The sequence below is a fragment of the Lepidochelys kempii genome, chromosome 1 (genome assembly GCF_965140285.1).
Source record: "Lepidochelys kempii isolate rLepKem1 chromosome 1, rLepKem1.hap1, whole genome shotgun sequence".
NCBI classification, from domain to species: domain Eukaryota; kingdom Metazoa; phylum Chordata; order Testudines; family Cheloniidae; genus Lepidochelys; species Lepidochelys kempii.
Window position 1 is genome coordinate 125,625,656 of NC_136380.1, and position 20,086 is coordinate 125,645,741.

Consider the following 20,086-nt stretch of genomic DNA (forward strand, 5'->3'; position numbering starts at 1 on the left):
AGTCTGACCTCCTGCACAACGCAGGCCACAGAATTTCACCCACCACTCCTGCAAAAAACCTCTCACCTATGTCTGAGCTATTGAAGTCCTCAAATCATGGTTTAAAGACTTCAAGGAGCAGAGAATCCTCCAGCAAGTGACCTATGCCCCATGCTACAGAGGACGGCGAAAAACCTCCAGGGCCTCTTCCAATCTGCCTTGGAGGAAAATTCCTTCCCGACCCCAAATATGGCGATCAGCTAAACCCTGAGCATATGGGCAAAATTCACCAGCCAGATACTACAGAAAATTCTTTCCTGGGTAACTCAGATCCCACCCCATCTAACATCCCATCACAGGCCATTAGGCCTATTTACCATGAATATTTAAAGATCAATTAATTACCAAAACCATGTTATCCCATCATACCATCTCCTCCATAAACTTATTGAGTTTAATCTTAAAGCCAGATAGATCTAGTTGCTTGGGACATCTACAGCAACATAGATCTGAACTGAAGGATCAGGCCACCAACCCAATTTGCACTCATGAATCAAATTATTTTTGAAAGGGCTATGAATTAACCTGATCCATCCATCATCATGATGGCAAATTGCAAAGGGACGTATTCTCCTTGCAGATTGAGCACCACCCACATAAATCTCTACCTGGTCCTTTAGGTGGTCTGCCTAGATATTCAGTTTATGTCTATTGCTGGCAAATTTATTCCGCCACCAAAGCTTTTGGTGACTAGATGATTGCCAGCTGTGTAGCAGCATTCCTAGATAAACATGCTTCGTAATTCATTGGTATTCCATCCTATTAATATCTCTGTACCAAGAAAGTCACTGAAACCAAACCAACATTGATGGAGGTGGCTGTTGGTTTCAGTTTCAAATATCCTCATTTCTGATCTTGTCCTGCCACTTGATATGGAACAGTGATCAAGTTCCCCTGCCATTTAATAGAGTCAGTATAACCATGGTTGTGTAGATCCACAACTTCATAGCAAGCTTGATGTCACGACCTCCCCCCATAAGTCACTGAAGAGCCTGAAACATGGCAGCAACTGTCTATGTCACTTCCCAAGTATTTGACAGATTCAAGGGAAATTTCCACTTCCATGTCAATGTCTTAAATCAGTGGCAAAGGCCAGAATACTCAGTGTGGCTTTAGACTCGGTTGTTCCATTGTTTGACTAGATCTTTACTTTGAATTAACCTGATGCACCACCTGACATCCCCTCTCCCAGCCTCCCCTCCCCTGATTATATTCCCAGCAAAGAACATGAATGTAGCTTAGCATTTACCTAGTAAGCTGCCATTTCTCCAAACTGTTGCCTCTGCCCATTCACTGGCATAAGGAATTCTATTGCAAAAAGGAACGAGTCTTTCCAATCTGACCCGGAAGGAGTAGCACTTTTCCAGATCAAATCCTTGCTCTTCAACTTTGCAACATGCAGATTTTCTAGACTGGACAGGAAGATATTTGATCATTAATTATTATTTCCAACATATATTTTTCTTCTCACAGTATTATACTATATCATTGTAATAACAAACATAGGAGATGGGCTGACACAAGTAGAACATCCCCAAAAATTTTAGGAGATCTGGATCTTGGATGGATTTTCCTGGTTCAAACTGATTTCTAGCCTTAAACAATGTTACAGTTAAGTTAACGTATAAGTTCTTTGTTACATTTATGTCTCAATAATTATTTGCAGTGAAACAAACAGAATTAGCTTTGGTCCACAAAGCATACCCGTTAGTTATGAGCCTAGGAAGAATTAATCCATGAAATGAAATGTAAAGCTGGTATTCATGTTCTAGATAAATAAGTTGCCTGAAACATTGTCTCTTCCCCATCTCCTGTTCTCTGTTGTTTTTCTTCTTTCTCCCATTTTTCATCATCATTTCCCATTTATGATTCCCCTCCCTGCTCCCATTCTTTATATATGGCCTTTCCCCTATGTCTTCTTGATATGTGTGTATGAGGTGAAGTGAATCTCCCTTGAAATGTGGCCATTTACTGGAATGCTGACATTCAGCACACATTAGATATCCAGGAGTCTAGCAAATGTTAGGGCTTGCCTTCACTGCTAAACAAGATGTGTTTTTTACTGGGGATAACTAACACTGTCTTGAGGTAAAAATACACTGAAGACCAGCCACTTAGTTTACCATGAAGTAAACTCCTCAAGGCTAATCCCTGGAGGAGGTATAGGATTGTTTTGCTTGACAACTTTACCTTTCTTTAAATTAAAGTGTCTGGCCTTCAGCATGTATTTACCTCAGGGTAGCACATGTGTGTTAGTTACCCCAAAGGAAAAAATGCACCTTTTTTGCAGTGAAGACTAGACATTATTCTGCTGCCAGCCCATCAAGTGTATGTTAATGGGATGGGATGGGATGGTCCTGTTGGGAAAACCCATGCTTTCTGTTCTGTGGAGGTGCCACTCCCATCTCTTTCCTGTGCTAAGTGAGAATTCCAAACTCTACCCACCTGCCATTCTTTGTCATACTTGCTTTTATACTGAAGTTCAAGCTTCAAGCACCTTGCTGTTGTCTTTGGTTTATTACATTCTATCGTAACCGTATCTCTTTTCCAATGGAAGGTTACATTTTCAGGCGGATTGGGTTTTACTGAGGAAAAAATTTGATATAAATTACACAATACGCTCTTAAAAAGAATCACTACAACTCACTTCAAACCATCGCTCCCAAACCCAAGCCTTCCTGGAATTCTTTAGACTGTCATGAAGTTCAGTTCTCCTGGAATGTTCAGTTCTCCAGCTGGCCTGTTTTCTGTACATCAAAATGTAATTCAGACCCATGGCATCATGCATTTGTGCTGTTCTAAATTGACACATTGATTACAGATGGTCAGCGGTTATGGGCACAATATTTTGAACCATTTGGTTGTTTACCTCTTAGCAGTGGAAGTTGCATCTTCATGGGAGTTGGAGCATAACACCCTTCCTAAAGTACATTAGTGCACCCTCTCTTTTGATCCACACCACCTGCAAGAAATCTAACTACTTCACTCCCATTCCTGTAGTATCTGAGCACCTGGTAAATATTAATGAATTTTCGCAAAACCCCCTGTGAGATCTGAAGCACTATTATCTCTGTTTTAGGGATGGAAGACTGAGGCACAGAGATCCAAAGTGACTTGCCCAGTGTCTCACAGGACATTTGTGACAAAGCTGGGAATTAAACCTGAGTTCCTGAACACCACTCCAGTGTCTTAGCCATAAGACTACCCTGCCTCCTGGGAAGCTCTCCTAACTTTAGAAGACATGCTCAGTGGTGCTCTATAGCTGGTTTATTTTATTTTATTTAGTATTAGTTCCTACTATTCTGCAGATTTCTTTGCACTAATAGTCATTACATGTTGAACCCATAAGGCACATCTACATACATAAAACCAATAAAAGTATAACAGAAATGGAAATGCCTCTTTCTTACTCTTCCAGTGTTTTCTCACTGTAACCCGTTGTCATTTTGGCATTGTGATATCATCTATTTACCCCTCCACTATGAAAATGGAAGCATGGCTTCCAGTTGTTGCTACATGTATGTTTACATGTTCTACATAGTCAACTATACTAAATATTTCAAAATCCAAACATATCTACATTTTTAAGTGTTCAAAATCCAGATTTTGATCTGAATTTGGGGGGCTTTATTCAAAACAAGTAGCCCCAGTGAAGGCAATGTGACCACTGAAGTAAGTGTTGAAGAAGAAGCCTCAGTATACCCAAACAGAGAACAATATTCTGTCCATCCTGATAATATTTTATACACTTGACTAATTCGCCATCTTCCTCGATAATATTTTATACTCTGAAATAGTTCTATCTCTTCATCTCAGACTCAATACAAAAGAAGATCACTGAAGGCACTAGCATTACCAAGGAATCTGGTAATGTCATTGCTCACTCACTTACTAAAGGAATCAGATTTTAGCTGATGATGGAAAAGCTCTTCACTTCCATTCTTATCCTTAAAAGAGATGTTAAGAGTGAGTCCCTCTGTCTTAAAGAAACAGCCAGAATTGTAACCTTGGTCAAGTATATAGTGGGGGCATTGCTTCCAAGTTCTGTTTTGAAGAGCTGTGCCAAATCTATAAGTAAAAACAAAATAAAATTAGTTAACACAGTTATTATGTTATCTATTGAAATGAGTTAGTTGCGTTTTGTCACTTTAGCTTATTAAAATACTTCTCCCATGGGAAATTTATAGATGGGATTTTCAAAGCGGAAAAGGGGAGTTTGGTACCTAATTGCTATTGCCTTTCCAGATAGCTGTTCATTACAATTTGAGATTGTGAGGTTTCTTTAATATTGTCTTTTCTAGGAAGGGAAGGGTTTGTTTTAACAGCTGTGTCAGACATTCACCATTTGGTGACATGTCCTATTTCTACACCATACTACTGGAAATGCTGTCTCATATACCCACTAACAATTGAGTAAACCTCCTACTGGTTGACTTGTCATTGACCCAAAGCAGCTATAAATGTTTCATTTCATTTGCAGCATCAACTGATTGCTGCACAGCTCTTAATTATAACAGCAGCTAAAGCTGTGTGTGTGTGTGTGTGTGTGTGTGTGTGTGTGTGTGTGTGTGTGTGTGTGTGTGTGTGTGTGAAAAATGGCTCCAACTGTTCTGACAAACTGGTGGGCATCAGAAAAATGGACAAAACTGTGGGTGTAACTACTTGCGTGCAGCTAAGTATTCAGCAGATCTGATGATTAGTTTGGAAAATAGGGTTGTGGTGTGGAGCGAACACAAACGAGTCTGCATGTTGATCTGGATCAAATATAAGATTCTCTTTCATTTGCGGGTGTAGCTCAAACACAACTTGGACTGAGTGAGATGGCGAAGGGTAGGTCTGAGTTGCAATTAAAACACTCACAGGTGCCCCATGTCAGTGACTCAGACTCGCAGGGCTTGGGCTGCAGGATTGTAAAATTGTGATGTAAACGGAGTTCCAGACCCCCATGAGCCCAAGTTAGCTGACACAGGCCATGGGTATTTAATTGCAGTGTAGACATACTTTCAGAATCACTAACCAAAGACATTAGCCAAGGGGAAGAGGATAGCCATTGCCAGTACTTACCTGTAAAAAAAAGTCACATTCCTGTCAGGGAAATAGTCTTTAGCTGCCCATGTGATCTGCATCTGTTCACCATTGAAATTGACTGCTGTGATTTTGATAGTTTCTTTCAAACCTGTCTCATTGCAATGACAAACAAAACAGTTTTAACCCCAGAAATCAAGGACATGACCACACATTTGTTCAGAGACCAGTAGTTCCGATTTAATTACTCCACGGTCACAGACGACAGAAAAAATGAGAGGTGACGTGAAGACTTGCAAGGCAGAGAAATAAGACTAAAGGACCTAGAGAGGTTAGAAATATGGGTGGAAAATAATAAGGGCATTGAGACTGGAAAAGTACAAAACAAGGCCTCTGCAGAAATATAATCTGAAACATTTGGAAGGAGAAACCTGGAGAACAATAGCGAATGAACAACACCGAGGGACTGTTAGGCCTGGTCTACACTAAAAAATTAGATCGGCCCAGCTGCATTGCTCGGGAGTTGTGAAAAATCCACACCTCTGAGCGATGTAGTTAAGCTGATTTAACCCCCAGTGTAGACAGCGCTAGGCTGACAGAAGAATTCTTCCATTGACATAGATACAGACTCTCAGGGGGGTGGATTCCCTACACCAATGGGAGAACCTCCCCCGTCTGTGTAGGTAATGTCTAAACTGAAGCACTACAGCCGCGCAGCTGCAGTGCCTGAGCTGTGGCTCGGTCGCATTTCAAGTGTAGACAAGCCCACAGTGTACAACAATAGATATGAGTCTGCAAGGCCATGTGGCAGCACAATAGGCCCAAATACGTATGCAGAGTCATCACACAGCAGAGCAGGTTGATGTCAGTCCCTCATTATACAACTTCAGTATAACTGCCCTGGAATATTTCATTTTGTTCTGTGCAGCTCAACGCCAAGAAGATGTCAGCAGACTCGGAGGAATGCAGAAAGTAGCAATAAAAATGATTACGTATTTGGGAAAGAAGAACTATGGTCCTGATTTCTTCTCTCACACCAGTTTTGAATAGGTGTAACTTGAGTGTCTTCAATAGATTTACTGCAGATTGGTGGCTGTCTGAGAGAAGTATCAGATCTGAATTTGGGTAGCTTGTGAGGCTATACTGAAATTCAGCTTTGAATAGCTCTTCAGAGGAAATCTAGCCAACTTTCCGATATTTGGCTTCAGCTAAATAATATTTCAGATACCTGCTTGAAGTGGAATCTTTAGAAAGAAACACTGCCTCCACATAGTATATGCAGCATCACTGATTTGGCCATTTTTTATCCCTCTCCTTCAGAATTAGTTTGGCTAGTGTCCCAGATTAGAATCAGTGGATAAGAAGGAATTTTATGGTTTCTCCCAATGGACCTGGCCACTTCTCCCTACCTCCTTATGGCCAGGTCACCTCAGAGCATCTTACTATCCTCACATCCTCTTTCTTCTCCCATCCTCCTGCTCCCAACTACCAGACTTCCCTCTTGCTCAGATTCTAGGCATCTGATCAAAGCCAATGTTGCTTCCATTTATTCAGGCTTGATTAGAATACCACAGTGGTACATCAAGTATATTCCTCAGAGCTTGATTTATCTTTAGACAAGATAAACAGCTACAAATATCTGAAGGGTGCATATATCAAGGAACCAAGGGAATTTTTCTGGGTTACACAAGAAGCATAACTATAGGTAGTGGAATGAAATCAAGAGTATGAAAATTTATGCTAAATATCAGAAACAAAACTCCTAAAATGAGATCTATAAACTGTAAGTTCCAGTTCGGAGTCATTTTAAAATATTTATCATAATACAGGAAAAATTACTATAGGGAACAATTCTGCACTTGCAGGATACAGGTGATTGGGCCTGATTCTTATTGACACAAAGGCCACTTTACACATCTCTGGCAGTGTCAAAGGGCATTAAAGTGGGCATAAATTATATCTGTGAATAATTAAACAAATTTATAGTGTGCTTTTTCTTATTTTTCCATCACATCTCTTCTTTTAAATAACGATCCCATATTATTAAATTTTAAAAAATTGAAATAGTGTGTATACAGAACACTACATATCTTGAAGTCCCTTTACACACATTAACTCATTAGTCTTTACAACAGCCTGTAGAGGTAGGCAAATAAATATTTTGATGACTATTATTATGGACAATTTTTCATTCTATAAACCAAGTAGGAATCGTTAACTTTCATGTGTTAGAATCATAAAAAACAAATAGGGAATGTTTGCATTGCATGCTTGTTTAATCACATACTTTCAAGGCTAAGTCAAATTCAATGCTCATTTAATTTTTCAATGTCAGAATGCACTGAGTTATAGGTAAACATAATGGCAGGCAGTAAAGAGGCATTCCTATCCATATGAAGTATTTGTATGTAGGACCCAAAATGACTCTGGAGTACCTTGAAGCCCATATGCTGTCTGCTGGATATGTGTCCTTCTCTAAGGGAATTACTTCTTTAATGTCTTTCAGCCAGCTATTGTCTTATGGAACTGTCAGATGTAGCACTGTACTTTTTTTAGGGGAAGTACTGGTCTGAATTTCTTTATGTACACCTGAGAAATATTGTGGTGGCCAGATGTGAACATTTTTGTGTTAATTCCCCTTCAAATTTGTGGTGACTATCAGTACATATCTGGACGTTCCCTTGTCATTTTATGGCATATCACAAGGACCTCAACATACTCATAAAAATAAACCACAATTCCTGTCCTTTTGAACAAGTTTATAATTTATTTCTTTTAGCGAGGAATAACTAATCCCTGTGGAAGATGCCAGATTGGCATTTAATCCTTGATCTCAATGCTGAGATTACCAACAAGGATGCCAGCTCTAGGACTAATTGTGATGTTGTTGTTTTTTTTTTGTGATGTGGACACATGTGCCCTGAGAATGTGATCAGAAAACGTAACTTATTTTACTTAGAATACCTCACAGCCATCATATGCTAAGGGCATTTGATCACCGCTGACCTCCTCTCCATACTAAGAGGTGAAAGGTTCTGTAATCCTATTATCAATCCGCTGAACCAATCCTTCCTCAAGGCAAAATCCTGAAGTCCTTGATTGCGATCCTGCCTTTCCCTTCCATGAGCAAGCGGGCGCCTAAATGGCAAATTCCCCCAAGTGTTGGATCATATTAAAGAAGTTCTGTATTAAAATCACAAATGAGTTTGATTCCCCAGAGTTTCAATTCCAGGGTATTACTATTTAAGAGGTCTCTTGGTTTTTGGTACTGTTTCTCTCCCTCTATGTGTGAAACTTGCAAGCTGCTAATTGTGTTAGTACATTCTAAGACAGAGTCTGTTCTCAAAGCAATTCACAGAGAGAGAGAGACTCAAAGCAATACTCTAACAACAGAAACAGCACCCAGAGACTCCCCGCCCTTTTGTTGTATTAACCATTGTGATTAAAATAGAGAGAGAGGATGTATGTGGATGGATGCTTGGTGTGGATAATAACTGAATGATCAGGGAGGTGCCAGCCTAAGAATCCAGTGTCCATCGGCTGAAGAAGGTGTCAAGTGGAAATAACCAGAGGACCCCACCCGGAGGGCAGACTGGAATCCACCCAACAGCCTCAAGAATGGGAGAACCAAAGAACAAGATAACATCTTGGAGCCGTCAGGAATGTGCTATCTGCTGATTGATTCAGCAACAGCATGATGAAGCAATTCCCATAGACTGGCATAGGAAGAAATTCCTATAAAAATAGACTCTAAAAAGTGAGAATTTTGGGGTCTGATTCTGCAAACCAACTTCCAGGAGCATCAGATGAGCATCTGACAAGGCCCTGCTCCCTCCTCATGTCCAGGCCACCTGGCCAGTGGCTTGGCATGAGCAACTCTAAGGCTGGTAACTATGATAACAACCTTGCAGAACCTGTGAGCGTGTGTTTGTATGAATGAATGTGTGAATAAATATGAGATTGAATGGCATGTTATAGCTATAACTAACTGCTTACTATGATTCTTTCTGTATTCACAATAAATGTGGTATTTTGCCTTTTTCCCTTTAATAAGATCCTGCTGGTTTTTATTTTATTGGTACAACATTTTGGTGGAGAATTGCGAAAGGGGGAATATTGGTAAAAAACCTCAGTTATTGTAAATATTGGTGTGCACACCGCCAGCTCTAGTGAGCTAGGCATTTCTATTAGGTTAACCAGACCTGCTGGCCTCCGAGAAGGTAGCAGGGGACCTGCTGGCCTCCGAGAAGGTAGCAGGAAAAACAGATTTAACCAGACCTGCTGGCCTCCGAGAAGGTAGCAGGGGACCTGCTGGCCTCCGAGAAGGTAGTAGGGAAAACAGATTAAACCAGACCTGCTGGCCTCCGAGAGGGTAGCAGGGGACCTGCTGGCCTCCGAGAAGGTAGCAGGAAAAACAGATTAAACCAGACCTGCTGGCCTCCGAGAGGGTAGCAGGGGACCTGCTGGCCTCCGAGAAGGTAGTAGGGAAAACAGATTAAACCAGACCTGCTGGCCTCCGAGAAGGTAGCAGGGGACCTGCTGGCCTCCGAGAAGGTAGCAGGAAAAACAGATTAAACCAGACCTGCTGGCCTCCGAGAAGGTAGCAGGGAAGAACAGGTTAACCGGACCTGCTGGCCTCCGAGAAGGTAGCAGGGGACCTGCTGGCCTCCGGGAAGGTAGCAGGGGAAAAACGCATAGATTAAGCTATGATTTCAGAATCTAGGCTGTGTCACTTGCTAAGTAATACCAGCAGTGACAAAGAGATTGAAATATCCATGTTAAGATGTTTAAAAGAAAACAGGGTAAGCCAGTACTAGAGGGAGGAATGGAGTCAGAAGGAACTCCAACCTCACCTTTTGTTAAAGAAATTACACCTTTTAAACAAATCCTTCAAAAATTTGGGCACAGTCCTTGGACTAAACAAGGCCTAGCTGATGTCTGCACTATTTTGGACCTAGAGGATAGATTGGCTCAGTATATCCTCATATACAAACCTTCTAGTGCTGCCAAAAGAGATGCAGCAGCAATTTGGTTGTTGTGGGAGGCATGTAAGGATTCTTCTCTCCGCTTGTCTTCATGTAAAGAGGAAAAGGCACAAATGGAAAAGGGAGCAGACAATTGGAAGGTGCTGGCTACAAATATCCAAAGCCAGCTGAAAATAGTGAAAGAGGCACTCCAGGAATACAAAAAGAGTGAAAAAGTTAACTCTGCAGAGGCTGGAGGGAGGCAGGTAAAGGGGGAGAAGGTCCTATGTACGGCACCCCCAGGCATAATTACAAAGAGAAAAGAGAGTAAAAAAAAAAAAAAAAAGTTAACTCTGCAGAGGCTGGAGGGAATTAAGCAGTTAAACTTTGTATTTCACCCAAACAACTTTTAACCGAAAATGTTAAAAAGGAAAAGTGTTAGAGCATTCTTGGTTTCTTTGCAGCCATTCTGAAAGAAAAATGGGCCCTTTTCCAAAGGAATGTCTGTAAATTAGCCAGGCAAAAATAAACTATCTGATTAAAATCATTTGACTGGACAATTTAGTCAAATTTGCTAAAAGAACATAAGAGGGTTCTATTGGAACTTAACTGCGTCAAATGTATAAAGGGAATGTAAGATGTAAAAAACAGAGCAGTGTGGAAGGGATGTTGAAGGAAAAGAAAATGTGTATGTATCTGTCTGTGTGTGTGTAAATATGTAAAGTTCTAAGGACCAGTTAGTTTTGTTTTTGTTAATGCCACTAAAAATCCATTTGACTCTTTAATTCAAAGTTGCAAAACTGACAGACCTTTTTGCTAGACACGGGTAATTAGTGTTGTTTGGCTTTGGGATTTGGCATTTAACCCTTAAAAGGTAACTCAATGCTTTACAAAATTTAAAATGTTTTTAAGTTGTGGCTGCAGCAGGGCAGTCAAAATCAGGAGAATATATAAAAAAAAAAATTTGGATTCTTTTTGTTTGTTTTTTGTTTGTTTGTTTTTGTAACAAAATAGCAGATGAGAGTTGTAGTAAAAAAAATAAAAATAAAAAAAGACAGTGCCTCTCTGAAGCAACAGCAGGGGTGAGGTGCACAAAACAAAAAGAAGCAATGTTAGAAACACTGAGTCTTAAAATGGCTCTGAGTAATCAGACTGTCACTTTGATAAAGGTACATGAAAACTCTGTAAGCAAAAAAAAGAAATAGTGACACCTTATGTAAAAATGGATCTGGATAATGTTATAGAAGTTAAACTATGGAAGAAATGTGCATTTGCCCCAGAACATGTGCAGGGTATATTGTAGAAGGGGCAAAAGAAATGCAAACATACCATGCTACTTAATTAAAATGCTATTAGGGCTCCAAAGGGACCCACAATAGGTTGGGTTTTCTTTTTCAGATTGCTGTGTGTTTTGGAAGCAGAAGTTAAAAGTAATCAAAACTCTGGTGAAAGTTGATTGTGTCCCTTTTAAGATAGAGTCTCTGAGCTGCTGATGGCTTTAAATCCAAAAGCAGGAAGTTTCTGTGAAAATGCAAATTACCTAAATGATAAAGGAAGGAAAGAACTAGCAGCACAAAGGAGCTGCAGATAAAGGACATACCTGGTCAGCAAACAAATTGTCTAAATAAAAGGCATGGGATAACAAGATAATTTTAATACATTTAATGATAATAAGTATCCCTGTAACAACGTATAGTGTGTATGATTTTTGGAAAAATCCTTTAAGGTCGTATGGTAATGATGCTTCTCAGTTATTACCTGTAAATACAACTTAAAGCTTAACACAGCAGGAAAAACATTATAAACTTGGTCTGCTGTATAAGAAGGAAAACTCAGGGATTTAATGACTAAACAGTGGGATAATTTCCCCATAACCCTTAAAAGATAAAAGCCTTTGAAACCTGGCCTGCCTATAGAACAAAAACAGGAAAATATGGGGGCAATTTCTCTGTTTTGCCTGCAATCAGCAAGGGTATTTGTAAAAGAAATATTTTAAGCAATAATCTGCCACCCCAAAAGGGGTAGAAACATGTTCTTTTTGTCTTTCAGAAAATCAGGAAAAGCTGCCAGCTGAAAAGCAACCCAATACCATGAATCTACTGTCACAATAGAAATTGTGTTCTGTGTTCTATGTTTTGTCTTGTGTTTTGTGTTGTTGCTAGCACTGTTGTGTGTTTAAAAAAAAATACTGAAGACCTGCAGGTAATTAAAAATAAATTAAGCTTTCTGTCCCAGCTACAGGACAGCCTGATACAAAAACAAGTACATGCCAATGTAGACTTGGTCCAAATTGGTCTGGGTAACCTAAAAGGCCGATGGAATCTTTAGTAGTGGCTTAATACTACCACATGGCTTATCCATAAAAAAATATATATATATTAGAAATAGGAAACTACACAGCCATAGCTATGGGATGCACTGAAATGCAGATACTTGCACTAGCTACTTTGGAACACAAAATGTTCTGGGTCATATTGGGAAATATTAAGGGTTTGATGCATTTGTTAAAAAAGAAAGAGATCATTGTTTGACACCTATCAATATGAATGGATGCAATATGTTTCCACTATTGTAAACCAGACTTGTTAATGGGAGAAATTGTTGTCAAAATTGCACACCAACAGTCCCTGGAGGCAAAGGTATTGAAGGTTAACCCACTCCCCATATTACACATGGGATCCTTTTGGCTACCCTGGACCTTGAGCCAGTGGGCTGGGGAGGGAGGGAAGCTATTGGACACTAGAGGTTGTACCGAATGGACTCCTCAAAAGTGGGTGTGCCTCACCTTGCCTGTTGCCCCAGAACCTTGTAGTAAAGATACATCACTAGGATCATGTATGTGGCATGAATTGGAATCACAAACTCAAATTGCCTCACAGTACTTTCTCTTGAATAGGCTACATAGAAAGTGACACTGACGATTATAAATCTTAGTGTCAAAAGGGGGATTATGTTGGATCATATTAAAGAAGTTCTGTATTAAAATCACAAATGAGTTTGATTCCCCATAGTTTAAATTCCAGGGTATTACTAATTAAGAGGTCTCTTGGTTTTTGGTACTGTTTCTCTCCCTCTATGTGTGAAACTTGCAAGCTGCTAACTGTGTTAGTACATTCTAAGACAGAGTCTGTTCTCAAAGCAATTCACAAGAGAGAGAGACTCAAAGCAATACTCTAACAACAGAAACAGCACCCAGAGACTCCCCGCCCTTTTGTTGTATTAACCATTGTGATTAAAATAGAGAGAGAGGATGTATGTGGATGGATGCTTGGTGTGGATAATAACTGAATGATCAGGGAGGTGCCAGCCTAAGAATCCAGTGTCCATCGGCTGAAGAAGGTGTCAAGTGGAAATAACCAGAGGACCCCACCCGGAGGGCAGACTGGAATCCACCCAACAGCCTCAAGAATGGGAGAACCAAAGAACAAGATAACATCTTGGAGCCGTCAGGAATGTGCTATCTGCTGATTGATTCAGCAACAGCATGATGAAGCAATTCCCATAGACTGGCATAGGAAGAAATTCCTATAAAAATAGACTCTAAAAAGTGAGAATTTTGGGGTCTGATTCTGCAAACCAACTTCCAGGAGCATCAGATGAGCATCTGACAAGGCCCTGCTCCCTCCTCATGTCCAGGCCACCTGGCCAGTGGCTTGGCATGAGCAACTCTAAGGCTGGTAACTATGATAACAACCTTGCAGAACCTGTGAGCGTGTGTTTGTATGAATGAATGTGTGAATAAATATGAGATTGAATGGCATGTTATAGCTATAACTAACTGCTTACTATGATTCTTTCTGTATTCACAATAAATGTGGTATTTTGCCTTTTTCCCTTTAATAAGATCCTGCTGGTTTTTATTTTATTGGTACAACACAAGAACTCCCCCACCCCATAGAGGCCCCTCGTCAGAGACTCTGTACTGTTCAAGATCTGCAGACTCTGAGTGGGCAAATCAGGGAAGCCACCTGGGCTCCTCTGGATTCCTTTTCAAAAGGCTGCCAGGGAAACTGAGGGTTAGATTCTGCCTATTTGGAGAGAACAATCCATTTACCCACTTTTACACACCCCTCACAAGCACAAGGCAGAATCCCAGGCTCTGTGGTCACTTCCTTCTGACATCCCAGAGTGGATGGAAAGGGATGGGGAGGAGGTGAGGCTGGGGGGTCTCACCCTCCATGGAAAACCAATAGAGATGACTGGTCACAAAGGATGGAGTAAGCTGCATCCCACAAAAAATGCCTCCTGGTCCTTCTCCTGTGGGAGGATAGCTCCATACTATCCTTTAGTATAGGCTGTCCCTTAAAGGCTCAATCTAACCCTGGATAAAGACCTTATGTTTTGGCTTTATATGCTTTTTATTCGGCCTTAAAGATTGTCATTTTTATTCTGAGCCTTCAAAGACTTACCCATATGCTTAACTTTACATTTAGTCCTCTTGGCTTCAGTGGGACTATGTGCATTGTGTAAAGCTAACCACATGCAGGAATCTTTGCAGAATCGCGGTCTTATTCTGCACATAACTATAGGCCTGCTGCATATTATGGATTGGAACTCTGGGATTTTCACATCTGTATTTGACATCTAGCAAACATGGTCATTGAAGTGTACACCTTGTAAATACATTAACAATAAACAGTGAGTAATTAATAGAAAGAGAGTGGGGGGTTATAATAAAACATCTGGTGAGATAGGAACCATCTGATGTACTCTAGTTTCTAAGAACTTCATAAAAGGTAAGTGATGGCATAACCTGTTAAAGATTTTAAAATAATGTATTCAATTACAGAGGACTTATATAATTTTAAATACATTTTAAAATCATTTGATTATTAAAATATGCATTGCTGTTGAGGAAATGAACTTCAGACTCTGCACTTTTTTGGTTTGTTTAAGTATTTCATATACATTTCAGAGCCCTCTCCAATACCCTATGTGTTCCAGAGTAGGGACCAGACCCTCAGACTCCCTCTGAAATGTGATGGGAGTAAAATACCTTTGAGGATCTGGACCCATGCTCTCTCTTTAAGTATTGGGACAGTACTGTGTTCATCTTTACAAATAATAATATAAATAAAGAAAAGGTATTATTTTAAATAATATTTTTAAAAGGTTGACTCAGATCAGCATCAGTAGTTTGGATTCTTTTCCATAGCTTATCCAAATGTTAATCATCCCTTCTTACGCCCAACACTTCCTGCCCCGTTTGCTGCAGGGATGTTTATTGTCCTCTATGGGCAGACACTGCATTTTTGGAAAGAGAACCGTCTTATGTCAGTGGAAAGTGGCTTTCATGGGAGTCAAGTCAGAGAGTTTTAACTTGGGGGGGGAGGAGCGGGAACAAGGTAGAGCGATAAAACAAAGGATATTTTCTCCCCCTTTCATAGGCTTCATGATTCCAAGGAGGGTAAGTGGGATGGTCTTAAGCATTGAACTGTCCACCCAGTCAGGATCTTTACAAGCCAATTGGGTGCCTCATTTCATAATAATTGTAGCCCCCTATTTTTCCCGCTGCCCCACAGTTGCACAAGAGCAGGGAGATCACATGACACCCCAAAGTGACAGGAAAGAAGCAGGGTTATTAGTTAATTATTATTATTATAATTATTTATTACTGTAGCATGGCTGGAAGCCAAGGCCTCATAGTGCTAGGCTCTGTACTACCATACAGCAAGGAGACAGTGCCTGCCCTGAAGAGCTGTTCTGGACCCATGCCCTCCTGTGTCAGCCAGTGGACCTGGCCAAGAACTCAGTAAGGAACCTGCTGCACTGCTGGAAGGGCCACAGCAAGGTCAGACTCTTCCAGCTCCGGGGAAAACTCTACTTTTGTTCTCTGAGGGAAAATTCTTGCTGGAACTCCAACAGCATTAATGGTGCACCACATGGCCCTCAATGACAGGGTCTTATTGGCACAGTTGATCACTGAATGCACTGAAAGTGTGTAGAAGCATAAATACATGAAATATGTGATCTCTGCATGTGCAGGAAGTCGTCTGGTAGGAAAAATAAGCAGAAAATGTGACTATTAGTTGAGCCCACCATCCTCAGTAATTTATGCAAGCAGAACCCAGAGCAATTAGGAAAGCAGCAGTACTGCGAACCACAAGTAATGTTTTTCTTTATCATTGAACCAAAAGGAACACCATAATAAACCTGAATGTAATGGAACAGACAAAAAACACATATCTACAAAGATAACAGAGTGGAACACCAATGTTCTGGAACCGTTGCAATCTCACCAAAACAACAAAACAGAACAAAAAAGAAAAACCACTTCTGATTTCCCCAAACTGATTAAAACCTAATAGGCAACCACACATAGTACTTCCACATGCAGTAGCTCCTAGCCTGCTGTATTGAGCCAGCCTGAGACTGATACCCTGCAACTGATTCTGCAGCAGCTACTTGCACTGAATATTATTTATCCATGACAGCAATCTCATCTAAGTCAGTAGAACCGCATGTAGGAAATAATGCTACTCAGGGTAAGCACTGAAAAGCATGAAATGAGCTCCCATGACTCAGAATAAAAGGTAAGTGAATCCCTGTCTTAAAAATGAGAGGGAGTGAGATGGAGAGAAAGTGAGTGCATATGCCTGGGAGAAACGTATTCCTTATTACATCTATTGGGCTTCATAGCAGGCGGAAGTGGCACACAATTGGTAGGATCAGCAGACACTGCAGTAGCTAGGCACTACTAGGCTGATTCTCCACAGCCTTGCATCTTATGAGGTCATTTATGCTTGTACAAATTGGATCTAACATATGTGAATAGTAGAGTGTTACACCCACTTTGTAAATAACCATACCAGGTAATTAGTACTGGAACATCGGTCCTTGTGTTACTGAGTTGCCATAAGTAGTATGTTTCAGACATAAAATATAATATAGTACAGATTTCTAAAGAAAATGATAAACTGTTGGAAGAATCTTAAACCATGATTTTTTTTCATGAAATTCAGAAATGAAAAACAGGAACTTAGAGTTAACAAGAATGAAGGTCAAATTGTCATCCATGTGTGCTGGGTGGTTTTTTTAATGGATTTTTGAGTTAATTTGTTTATTTCTTAGCACAAGTAATAATGATACTGTGCAATATAACTAAAGACAGATATTTTAATGTCCGGGTTATCAAATATCCAAGCTGTTACCGTGGATTAATAATAAGTGAGGTTTTCCCCTCTGGGAAATGTATAATTAAGTATATACTTTTTCAGTATCCTCAGGTCAATGGATATTTCAGTATCCTCAGGTCAATGGGCATTATCCCATATACTACTTAATATGAGAGAATATTAATTGTTTAAGTCTTACTTTAATCTCTGGTTTTTAATATGAATATCTTGTCAGAAGATTGCACTTCTATTTTTTGCACATGATCCCTGCTCGCATAATTCATAACTTCGGCAGTATGTACCACTTCTCAGAGTTTTGAGAGGCACTCCCCTTATCTTCAAACAAAACATTCATCTTCCCTGAATGTTAACTGGAAGAAACCATTTTAAATATTTCTGTTATATCCCTATAGATTTGTGAAGAAACAGGGGTCAAATACATGCCTGGTGTAGCTCCACTGAAGTCATTGTGATGTTACACCAGTGATGAAACGGGCCACATTTTTTAAGAAGGTATTGTACTTGATAAAACATGAAGCAAATAAAGCATCCACAGAAATAATGTGAATCTGCACATCAGGTTTTAAAATTAATATCTGGAAGTTCAACTTACTTTGTGCAAGTGGTTGAGAAGCCACCAGGTTGCCCAAGATAAAGATTGCTGCATGGGCTTGAAGGACTAACCCCATACTTGCAAATATTCATTAGTCTATGATCAGATTACCACGGGAAGCCTTGATAGCATTTCTTCATGAGTAATCTTAACCTCCGGAGTTCACTGCTTAATATCAGAGACTGGAAGGAACTAGAGGAAATGACAACAGGAAACAAAAAGTTAATTTTCATGTATATACAAATGTATGAATGAAATATATATTATTACAGAACAGCAGCACTTCACGTGTCTGCCTATGTTATTCACATTATGTGATACCACTGTTAGGCAGAAGAATAATAGTAATTGAATAATAATAATTACTAGTATACGGCTTAATCATGCCTAATAGCCTCTGGTCTGCTTTGGGGAAGGGTATTTTTAGCACTGAAGGCACTCCAGGACCCAGTGCACCATGATGACACACTCCATTAACTGGCTCTATCACTGACTGCAGTACCACAAGCAGGGGGAGAGCAGGATCCAGGAGTCAGCAAAGGAGAGGGGGCAGAATACTCTGGCATTCTGGGGAAGAACAGCAGCTGCTATAGCCCCAAAGAGGATGCAGTATGTTTTCCTCTCTGCCACTAAGTGGTCCCCTGGTTGCTGTACAAGGGCCATAAGATGATTTTTTTTTTCTTGCCACACTTTCTACTGGCTAAATCTCAGTTGGACTGCAGCTGTAGGAAAGCAGGCTGGTGCTGCTGTTATTCCAGGCCTGGGGGCGGGGGTGGGGCAAAGGAAGACACAAGGAAAAGGTTCTTTAGCACTCCCCTCACTAGCCCATAATTACTAAAGAAATACTTTGGAAAGGATATATTTTAAGTCAAAACTACTGCATTCCCCTTTTCTTCATTCAGGGACGGCCATTGACTTCAGAAACCAATCCTCATGTTGAGACATTGGGGACTGTAACCAAAGCCCCTCAAAGTCAACAGAGAGACTCCCACTGATTTCAGCGGGTTCTCAGACAAACCCTAAGGAAGGGATCTCCTTGAGCATGCCTAGGTGACAATCTGACTGCGTAAAACAAACTGACTCCACAGAGATGCTTCAGGAGCCAGCAAGGAAAGAGTTAACCACCATTTCAGGGAGCTTGGTAATTACCTGTTTTTATATATTTTCCACAGATAAATGATCTTCAGTCCATGAACTAAGATGCCGTGAGCCCTGAGATCTGTTCTGCAGTGCAGCCACCCATGAACCAAGGAGTAGCTCAGGTTTAGGTGCTTTGTTTGGGGATGTATAAATGATTAACTCACTCTCACCCTCTTGGTCTTTGCTCCGTTTGCCCCTGAGACAGTGCCACAGCCCAGTTAGTTTGGACTAGGGTGACCAGATGTCCCGATTTTATAGGGACAGTCGTGATTTTGGGGCCTTTTTCTTATATAGGCTCCTATTACTCCCCACCTCATCCCGATTTTTCACACTTGCTGTCTGGTCACCCTCGTTTGGACCCTGCTCTCCAGCCTGACATCCCAAATGCCTATCCCTATGTCAGGATGGAGAGGAGGGTCCAAAAAACCTGGCTCCAGCACAGCCTCCCTCAGGCCTAAAGGGAGCAAAGATCAAGAACAAGTTAATCATTTATAGGCATGGATGCTGAAGGAGGCTGAACTGAGCAAGGCTGTAAGCTGCCAGGTGACAGCTGCTAAAGAATCACCCAGAGAGTAAGGACAGTGCCTTCTCTCCTAGGGCCTGATCCGGGGTTCATTAAGTCAATGGAAAGATTCCCTTTGAGTTCAATGAGCTTTGGCTCCAGTCCAATAAGAACTCCTGGCCCTGTGCCAGCAATTGTATCCTCCACCCAGGATTAGTTGCTTTTAGAATTGCTCACCTACCTCCTCCTGCAGCATCTGCAGCTGCTCTCACCAACTTCCTTCCTCTCCTTTTTATTCCCCTACCTCATCTTCAATTTGAAAAGGGCCTTTGATCATCAGATATCTCAGCAAAGTAAATTGCCTCAGACAATTTACTTGTTCCTTCTTATAGGGACCTAAATAAACAATAGCCTGTGTATAACTTCTTCTTCTTCTTTGTTTGCTTTTTTGCATTGCTACACATTCCACGGAACAGCTGATGGATATGTAAATGGAACGTTCACACTGTTCGTTCCTGTCTGCAGGGCAGGTCACTGTATTTTTATTACCAACCCAGCACTCTCAGTGCGCTCTGTGCTGTACAAAGTAGAGGAAGTAGAGAGAATAGTAGAGAATTAGTAGAGAATAGTAAGGTCTGATGCTCAGCTGCTGTAAATCAGTTTAGCTCAATGGAGCCAATTTGCACTA

The 20,086-nt window shown here is 40.7% G+C and overlaps 1 protein-coding gene across 1 annotated transcript in view; it reads right to left on the bottom strand.

Moving 5' to 3' along the window:
• The window catches only part of CRLF2 (cytokine receptor like factor 2), a 30,217-nt gene extending 12,385 nt beyond the window's left edge, over window positions 1-17,832 (bottom strand). The window contains exons 1-5 of the mRNA XM_073327755.1: window positions 17,757-17,832; window positions 5,104-5,215; window positions 3,932-4,107; window positions 2,485-2,624; window positions 1,289-1,451 (exon numbers count right to left, since the gene is read on the bottom strand). Of these exons, the coding sequence (XP_073183856.1) occupies window positions 1,289-1,451; window positions 2,485-2,624; window positions 3,932-4,107; window positions 5,104-5,215; window positions 17,757-17,832 (667 nt within the window). The remainder of the gene's footprint in view (window positions 1-1,288; window positions 1,452-2,484; window positions 2,625-3,931; window positions 4,108-5,103; window positions 5,216-17,756) is intronic.
• Window positions 17,833-20,086: the final 2,254 nt, after the last annotated feature.